Raw genomic sequence first — 9,616 nt, 5'->3', positions numbered from 1 at the left:
ATCTAGGTTGCTCATAACTTTTCTTCCAAGGAGTAAGCGCCTTTTAATTTCATGGCTGCAGTCACGACCTGCAGTGATTTAGGAGCCCCAAAAAATAAAGTCTGCCACTGTTTCCACTGTTTCCCCATCTATTTCTCATAAAGTGATGGGACCAGATGCTGTGATCTTCGTTTTCTGAATGTTGAGCTTTAAGCCAACTTTTTCACTCTCCTCTTTCACTTTCATCAAGAGGCTTTTTTAGTTCCTCTTCACTTTCTGCCATAACAGTGGTGTCATCTGCATATCTGAGATTATTGATATTTCTCCCAGCAATATTGATTCCAGCTTGTGCTTCCTCCAGCCCAGGGTTTCTCATGATGTACTCTGCATATAAGTTAAATAAGCAGGGTGATAATATACAGCCTCGACGTACACCTTTTCCTATTTGGAACCAGTCTGTTGTTCCATGTCCAGTTCTAACTGTTGCTTCCTGACATGCATACAGGTTTCTCAAAAGGCAGGTCAGGTGGTCTGGTATTCCCATCTCTTTCAGAATTTTCCACAGTTTATTGTGATCCACACAGTCAAAGGCTTTGGCATAGTCAATAAAGCAAAAATAGATGTTTTTCTGGAGCTCTTTTGCTTTTTTGATGATCCAGTGGGTGTTGGCAATTTGATCTCTGGTTCCTCTGCCTTCTCTAAAACCAGGTTGAACATCTGGAAGTTCACGGTTCACGTATTGCTGAAGCCTGGCTTGGAGAATTTTGAGCATTACTTTACTGGCGTAAGAGATGAGTGCAATTGTGCGGTAGTTTGAGCATTCTTTGGCATTGCCTTTCTTTGGGATTGGAATGAAAACTGACTTTTTCCAGTCCTGTGGCCACTGCTGAGTTTTCCAAATTTGCTGGCATATTGGGTGCAGCACTTTCACAGCATCATCTTTCAGGATTTGAAACAGCTCAACTGGAATTCCATCACCTCCACTAGCTTTGTTCGTAGTGATGCTTTCTAAGGCCTCAAGGCAATGCCAGTTCCTTTGTTCCTTATCATAATATAGACCTTACTGCTGCTGCTGCTGCTGCTAAGTCACTTCAGTCGTGTCTGACTCTTAGCGAGCCCATGGACTGCAGCCTACCAGGCCCCTCCACGCATGGAATTTTCCAAGCAAAAGTACTTAGGAACCCCAAATATCTTGACATCCCACAGAACACCATACCGGTCCATTATATGGAAGACATGCTGACAAGCCCTGGTAGACAGGAAATAATAATCACTCTAAATGCTTTTGTGATTAATATATACATATGCAGAGATATATACACAGACACACAAATATGTATATATTGTGTTGTCAACTAAAAGGAAAATGCAGAATGTGAGAGTTGTGAGTCAAATTTTATTCAGGGTCTTACTGAGGACTATAACCTGGGAGACAAGTCTCTCATACAGCTCTGAGGAGCTGCTCAGAAGAGGTGGGAGGAAACTAGTTTACATGTTTTGCTGTTAAGGAATACATGTAATCAGACATAAATCTTGGTGAAATATTACTACTACTCACAAAGAACAGATGTTTCAAGTTCATGGTTAGACTGTTTTTCTATGTATGGGAAGATGCAAGAAATAGGGTTCATTAAAATTATTCTTGAAATGCAAAAAAAAAAAAAATAAAGAAATAACCCTCCAAACGGTGCCGTGGGAAGAACAAAGTCTAGCAGTGAAGGACGGGTGTGCTGCTTGGGGAGGAGGTCCAGGAGGGCCTCTCTGAGGTGGTGACGTCTCTGCACAGCCTTGAAAGAAGGTGAGCGGAGGGGACATCCCAGTCAATTGCCAGGTCCGCGGGTAGAGATCGCGTAGCAAAGTGCATTATTTAAAAATTCGTGCGAGTTTCTTTTCCCCCAAACAACGATAAAACAGGCGCTTGGAGCGGCAGGAGGGGAAAGGCGGACACTTTGATGAGTTTAGTGGCCTGTGAGGGTCCCTGGACACAGCCACTGTGCGCTCATCCCACGTGGGACCGCCCCTTATTCGCTCCGCCCCTTGCTGGCCACGCCCCTCGAGAGCCCAGAGGCCGGGAGCTGGCGCCCACAGGGTCCCCAGAGAGAGGAGACTTCGTCTCAAGTTTTCCCAGCCCTTCCTCGTCCCCACCACGACTGGCGTCCCAAGCTCTCTGTGGCCCTTCCAACTTTCAAAAACCGCCCCATTCTGGACCGCCGAGGGCCCTAAGACGCTCCTCAACTGCCCTACCCCCTAAAATCTCTTTGATTCTTCAGCTGTCCCCCAGGCCCGCAGGACCCCTCCGATGGCCAGGTCGTACGGCGGCCGGGTGCTGGCCGCGATGGTCTTGTTGGGCATCCCCGCTGCGGTGCTGGCGGCGCTGGGCGCGCAGCTGCTGTTCCAGCTGCAGGCGGGCCGCGCGGAGCTTCGAGGACCGCGAATCGACGGGCTGGGCCCGGAGCTGGGCGCCGGCCCCCGGCTGCCGGAGGACGCGGCCGGGGCGCTGCTGCCGCTGGCAGCCGCACTCTCCGCGCTTGCCCTGGTGCTGGGCCTCACCTGCCTGCTGCTCGCCGCCCTCTGCGGCCACCTGGGCGCCGAGATGGCGCGGGGACCGGGCTCTAACAGGTAGGAGGACTGGCCCCACTGCCTGGCTGGGGCCTGGACGAGCCCGGGCGAGCCGCTGCCCTTCTCTGGGCCTCAGCTTGGGGGAGAGCTTTCCTCCCTCCCCGCCTCCCTCCATCCGTCTTTCCCTTCCTTCTTTCGTCCACCCATCCCTCCCTCTCTCCTATATTCGTTGAAAATTTACAGCAGGTACAATTGCTGCTGTGACTCCCCATTTCACAGATGAAGAAACTGAGGCTCAAAGAAGGCCTAGAGTCAGCTAGCCCCAGTGTTGATAGAACTTGTTATTTAATGGAACCCTAAGCTCTAGGTGCCTCCCACATCTTGTGATTAGTGCAGTGAAGCCCTCTGAACGGCTGGTACCTGTTATCATCCTCCTGTTTAGTCTCAGACAGAGGAGGCTGCTCAGTCTAGCTGCTAGGTTTGGAAGGGAGTGGACTGGATTTGAACTTGAAGCTGACAGAGCCAGGAACCTGTGCCCTGGCTAGGGGTGGGCGTGGGGGTGGGGGTAGTGTCCCTTGTCAGGCACCTGAGCTCAGGGAGATGGGCACAGGGGGTGGGGCATTACATGTGGAGTGAGGACCGTTCCTTGAGCCAAAGACTTGGCTGTCCCACCCTCCTGGGGGAGGGGAGCCAGGATTCTGGCCCAGGCTTCCATAGATTTGATCAGATGGGCACCTCCACCACTGAATCCCATCCAAACCATGCACCCTCCACCTGCTAGTTCATGGGGTGCTGAAAAGCATGCATTCTGTTAGTTTACAAATATGTGTTGGGTGCCTGCTGGGGGCTGAGACCAGCACTGGGTATTGGGGACTCAGCAGGATCCAAGTGGATATGGACCACCTTCCTGGGGATGCAGATAATGAAGGAGAAAACCAGATTAATAATGTCAAACGGTGATGAATGCTGGAAAGGGAAGAAAAAGAGGTGGAGCAGGAAAGGGTAGGGATGAGACCACCCATCGTGAGGATGGGGGTGAGTCCGACCATCAAGGGAGGACTGAGCTGAGACTTGAAGAAGGAAAGGAGGCTCAAGATCTAAGGGACTGTGATCCAGGCAGAGGGACCCGCATGCGGAAAGGCCCTGGAGCAGGGATGAGCTTGAGGTGTTAAAGGGGGATGGAGGTGATTGGTGTGGCTGGGGTGGGGGTAGATAAGGGAGACAGGACCAGGAAGTGGGAGTGAGAGGTACTGGATTTTTCTGGCTACACCGTGCAACTTGCGTGATCTTGATTCCCTGACCAAGGATAGAACCCACACTCCCTACAGTGGCAGTGTGGAGTCTTGGCTACTGGACCGCCAGGGAAGTCCAAGAGGTACTGGATTACACAGAGGTTCCTGTGCTCTGGTGAAGAGCTCAGGTTTTTACTCTGACTGAGAAGGCTGTGAGCCAGGAGGGGAGTGACCTGACTTACGTGGGTTTGGAAGAACTCACTCTGGCTACTGTGCAGAAAAGGGGTCTGGAGGGGAGTTGGCAGAAAGAGAGATAAAGCCATTTCTGTGGTACTGGTGGGAGGTGAGCAATGATGGAAGCTCCTTTTCTTGATCTCACAGGACTCGAGAAGAGCATGCACACAGCAGAAAAACTTAGCATAGGGCTGGGTTCAAAACTATGTCCTCAATTCACACAGCTCTTGGGAATCTCTGTTTCTATGGCGGCTGATAACAAATTCACCTCAGTTTCCTCATTCCCAAATAAGCTTATGGTCAGTAAAATAATGGAAGTCAGGTGCCTAGCAAGTATCCACATGCGACGGCTGCTTCATAAATGTTGGATGGTCTAGTGGGCTCATGTATATCAGGAGGTTGTTTTCCCTTGTGGCTCAGATGGTGAAGAATCTACCTGCAATGCAGGAGACCCAGATTCAATCCCTGCGTTGGGAAGGTCCCCTGGAGAAGGAAGTGGCAACCCACTCCAGTATTCTTGCCTGGAAAACTCCATGGGCAGAGGAGCCTGGTGGACTACAGTCCACAGGGTGGCAAAGAGTCAGAGACGACTGAGTAACATTTTCACTTTCACTATATCAGTGGGTTATGGGGGAGGGGAGTGGAATGGATGATGACTGGATGGATGAATGGACAGATAGATAGTTGGTTGGCTCAACGAATGGTGACTGGGAGACAGATGATGGATGGGTGGGTCAGGGGTGGGAGATGGATGGATGGATGAATGAATGGATGGTGAATGACAAATGGATAATGGATGATAGTGGCTGTTTAAATTAATGGGTGGATGGATTAACACAGCATGGTTAAATGGGTGGATGGCTGTATGGTTGAATACATACTGATGGATAGGATGGATGGATGGATAGTAAATGGTGGCGGATGGTAAAGAATGGTTGAGCAGGGAGGGGGACGGATACATGGGTGGATGTTTGGGTCCTCACAGAGACCTCCAGTTCCCCAGAGCTGGACCATTCTCCCTTCCTCTCCTCCCCAAGCTTCTTCTACCAATTCTGCCTCCTGAGTCCATTTTCATCCTGCCCCCCTCCCTGCCAGGTCTGACTGGTTTCTCTATGACTGCCGCCTCCTCAGACATGTGGCTCTCGGCCTCTTCTGTTGTGGGGCCTCCGTCTACTTGGCAGGTATGTGCTCGGGATAGAATATGGGGTGTAGGACCCTGAGTTGGAGCAGCCAAGGGTAATGGCCCCACAGTTAGGGTCAGCTCTGGAGCCAGCCTACCTTTTTCACTCCTGGTTCTGACACTTGCGCCCATGGCTGGCATCTGATCCCAATGGGAGTCCATAAATGGTGGTTGTCCTCAGAACACTCGTGATTCATCACCTGTCTACACCTGGTTTGAACAAGAGTTTCCCAGTCTTTGCTGGTTTCTGGAGATCATGTTTCACAGGTTGGCCTTAGCAAACCTGTGTTTTGATCACAAATATCAGAATCCAGCTTAAGAAGGGCTTAAGAAAAAGAAAAAAAAAGCTTCCTAAACCAGAAATGCAATTTTAAATTCCCAAATATGAAGCAGAGTAAAAACTAATAACTTGGGTGCCAGAAAGACACACAGTCTTTCCTTCCCTAATTTGTAACTCTTCTTTGATCACCCACACATGCTGGTAAAGAAATCAAATCATCACATTTCTTTGAAGAGACTGTTGACATCTTATATTTTGTTACAATCTTGAAAAATATGTTGCTGATTCTGGAGACTCAGTGTTAAATCTTCCATAGATCTCTAGTAGCCCTACAGACAACCTGTTTTACTGGAGGGAAAAAAATAAGCTTACTGAATAACAAGGGATTTGCTGTTACTGTTTTTTTCCTTAGTACCGCAATAGAGAAATAGAAGTTTAGAAGATATATTTTAAAGATTATTTATGAAATATGAGCCTAGGGTTTATTGTGGGAATTTGTACACACAGGATAGCTAAGTCTGCATCACTCTTGTTGTTTGACTTAATAAAATACTCTGGATGTGGGCTTTCTTAAAAAGGAGAGTGGATGGAGTGACTCATCTATCCGAAAAGATCAAGGGTTAGTGGCTTCAGGTGTGCTTGGATCTAGGCACTCAAATGAGGTCAGAAAAAAAAAAAATGCTTCTCACTTCACCTCTTCACCCACTGTGCCCTGAGAAAGAAGTTTTTATCTGTAAGCACTTTCAACATAATACCTATGACCTCAAGCCTTTTCAGGGGCTGACAAAACTGTTATAGACTTGGAGAATAAAATATTCTTGTCCTAAAATACAGAAAAACTCACAAAGGGCACAAAAACTATGTCAGCCTCATTAAACATTAAATTAAGAATCTGTTCAGCTCCCATTTAATTCTTTTTGAGGTTAGGTGACCTCACTCAGCAAGAATTCCCAAGCATGTCCAGCCAGTCATTCATTCATTGCTAACCAGAACCAAAATAATAATTATAAAGACCTTTTAAAAATGTTTACAGCAAAAAAAGTCCTTGGCCTCGCTTTAATATGCCAGACATAATACAGTGTGGCATGTGCGAAAGCAAGAATGCAGAGCTGGAGAAAGCCTAAAAACAGTCCACAGAGTGCCAAGAAATCCCCCACCAACTCTGAGCTGCTCTCCTTTTTTTTTGTTGTTGTTCAGTTGCTAAGTCATGTCCGACTATTTTCGACCCCAGGGACTTCAGGGCACCAGGCTGGCAATTCTTAATTGCGGCTATAAGGAAATTCCCCCATCCCCATAGTCCAAGCAAAGGTCCCAGGGCTGACTCTGATTGGCTGAACTTGGGTCATGTGATAGCCACGCACCAATCACTACAACCAGGGGAAGCAACACTCTGACTGGCCAAGACCTAGGACCACATGCATCACTGATGCCAGGGAAGTGGGTCAGTCCTCCTAGCCCAGAGAACAGGGTGGGGTTAGGGACTGGACCAGCACCTCTCATTGGAGGCTGATTCTGCTCCGGAGGGGACCCTGGGCAATTAATATCTGGAGCCATTTTTGGTTTCATGCTAAGATGGGGGAGGGTATACTGGTATCTGGTGGGTAGAAGCTATTAAATATCCTACAATGCACAGGATAGTTCCCACCGAAAAGAAAGGTGCCAACTGGACATTGGATAGGGCAACAGAGAACCAGTCCTTGAGGTCAGGTCACCAACTGTCTTATTGTTCAGATAAGCCAACTGAGGTCAGAGAGGGACTGTGATTCACTCCAGGTCAATCACAAGGATTCCAAAAGTCTGAGATCTGGGTTGTTCCAATCGTGGTTAAGTACACATAACACTGGCTTCCCTGGTGGCTCAGGGGTAAAGACTCCGCTTGCCAAAGCAGGAGATGCGGGTTCGATCCCTGGGTTGGGAAGATCCCCGGGAGGAGGATATGGCACCCCATTCTAGTATTCTTACCGGGAGAATCCCATGGACAGAGGAGCCTGGTGGGCTACAATCCACAGGGTCACAAAAAGCTGGACATGAGTGAGCGTCTACAGACATAGTAGTAGATGACGCATTCGTCAGGTGTGGAAGGGTCAGATGAGTTAGTCTATGCGCCTGTCATAACGCAGTTTTCTATAACTGCCTTCCATGTGGGGGAGCTCCTGCAGGGCTTGGGGATCAAACACCGAATGAGAGCCATTTCCTTCCCCAGCACTGTCCATCTACACCCTGCTGCTCTTCGAGATCGAGACAGGTGCAGCAGCCGCCTCCATCCTTGGCGTGGGAGCTCTAGCCCTGGTGGCAGCACTGACCCACACTCTGCTCCAGGCCGCCCGGACGACCCGCCGGGGCCTCCATGAACTGTCCCCACCACACTCTGAAGATGACCCTGTCCGCCCCGCTGAAGTCTCCAAGGCCGGCCCCAGGGCTCAGCCCCAGCAGGGTATTCATCACTGGACTCTCTACTCATCCTTCCCTAAACTGGGGGACTCCCTCAGACCCATGGTCACTGACACAGCACCTGCAGTCGTGGGAGGAGGCCGGGAGAGCTGCCTGCCTGCTTCCCGCATGCACCGGACACTGTCTGCCAGTGAGGGGCGCTGGGGAGAGGTCACACATGAGATGCGCAGCATCCTGGGCCATAGGCCAGGGGGTTCAGGGAAGGACTCCACCTTGGTGTGAGCCCAAGGAGCAGGGATAGAGACCTAGTGTCAGGCAGCAGGAAGAGGACTTTTGTAGACATAGCTCCAGGCTCAACCACGGTAGCTGTACAACTTGATTTCTCTCTCAGTTCACAGCATCTCTGAGCTTTGTCCTCAAGTTTGCCTCATGGCACAGAATGCTGGGGGGTCCAACCTTCACCTCCTCACTCAGAGAGAAAGGCAGAGGCCAGGACTGACTCAGGAGCTTTTGGAAGTCTTCCTGAGAGGCCTTGGAACTCCTCTGGTTATACATCACTGGCCAAAACAGTCATGTGGGCACACTTCAATATAGAGGAGACAAGGAAATGTAGCTGCCCAGAATGAATAAAATTCTGTTCTAGTCAGGAGGGGGAGGGGACAGCTTAGTCAGTGGTTCTCTAAACATCTCCGTCCATTTTACAGATGAGGAAACCGAGGCCCAGAGAGGGGCAGTGACTCACCAAGGGTCCCATGGCCAGTACTGAGCATCAGAGCCTGGATTCGAACTTGGGTCCTGTAACCTCCATGCTGCTGATAGTGCAAGTCTCAGACTCTGCGACTCCTTCTGGGCTGTGAGCATTTGAAACCTGCATGTGCCGAACTCAGAGCAGCCCCGGGCCACGGACGCACCTGGAGACCTGGACCCAGACTCCTGGCTGTGGGCCTGTGGCTGAGGGCTTCACCACTCTGTGTCTCAGTTTCCTGGCCTGTAAAATGGGAACAGAAGTGGTTCCTTCTTCTAGGGCTCCTGTGAGACACTATATGAGTCATTCCAGGGGCCTCTGCACAGCAGGTCCTCAATGCTTATCAACCTGTGCTTCTGTTAGTTGGGGTGCCTGGTGGCAAGAAAATATGGGTTGATGGCTGGTTTCTGGGGTTCTTGAAACTTATGGGGCTTGGTGGATAACTCAGAGCCCCAGCGGTCTCCAGAGATCCTGGCCCCATCCCTGTCCTGCACAACCTGAAAATAAATTCCATGTCATTATCTCCATGTCACATGAGCCACAACCAGACGTGCTGCATGGCCAAGTTAGGTCCAGGATGAAGGGTGCACTGGAAGGATGGGGGTGGGGAGGGCAAGAGTTGGGGGACAGCGTGTACCCCTTGTAGAGCCAAGTCTGGGATCCATTTCCCACAAATCTTCATGCATATAAATATCACAGGGGGTAGGGATGCCCTGGTTCCTGCCCCCCACTCCAAATGGACAAATGTCCTCAGCAATCTCCCAGCAATCTCCCAGCAATCTCCCTTCCCTTCCTGGGCCACCTAGGGCCACCTAGTGGAGAAGGCTCAGCCACACAGTGGCTTGAAGACCCCAGGACCTGTCCCCATGGGCAGAGAGGTGGCAGCGCCCGGCAGCCTTGGGGGAGGCTGGTCCCCAAGCCAATGATCAGGTGCAGACTTGGATGCCCCACTCCCCTGGGCCCCATCCTTCCTGAGCCCCCTGGGAGCCTACACAAACCTTCTCCTCCTATATGGC

General features: G+C 50.4%; 1 protein-coding gene across 2 annotated transcripts; it reads left to right on the top strand.

The window, feature by feature from the left end:
* Window positions 2,057-9,367, top strand: TMEM221 (transmembrane protein 221). 2 transcript variants are annotated; one of them, XM_018051754.1, is made up of 4 exons: window positions 2,057-2,598; window positions 5,100-5,185; window positions 7,668-7,898; window positions 8,560-9,367. In XM_018051754.1, the coding sequence occupies exons 1-4, from the start codon at window positions 2,279-2,281 to the stop codon at window positions 8,619-8,621; spliced, it is 699 nt and encodes a 232-aa protein (XP_017907243.1). In that variant the 5' UTR covers window positions 2,057-2,278; the 3' UTR covers window positions 8,622-9,367. The 2 variants fall into 2 exon arrangements, with proteins under 2 accessions (XP_017907243.1, XP_017907242.1); XM_018051753.1 differs by lacking the exon at window positions 8,560-9,367 and having other exon boundaries at window positions 7,668-8,211.

This window comes from Capra hircus, chromosome 7, assembly GCF_001704415.2.
Source record: "Capra hircus breed San Clemente chromosome 7, ASM170441v1, whole genome shotgun sequence".
In the NCBI taxonomy this organism is placed as follows: Eukaryota; Metazoa; Chordata; class Mammalia; order Artiodactyla; family Bovidae; genus Capra; species Capra hircus.
This window is presented reverse-complemented; position numbering and strand designations above follow the sequence as displayed.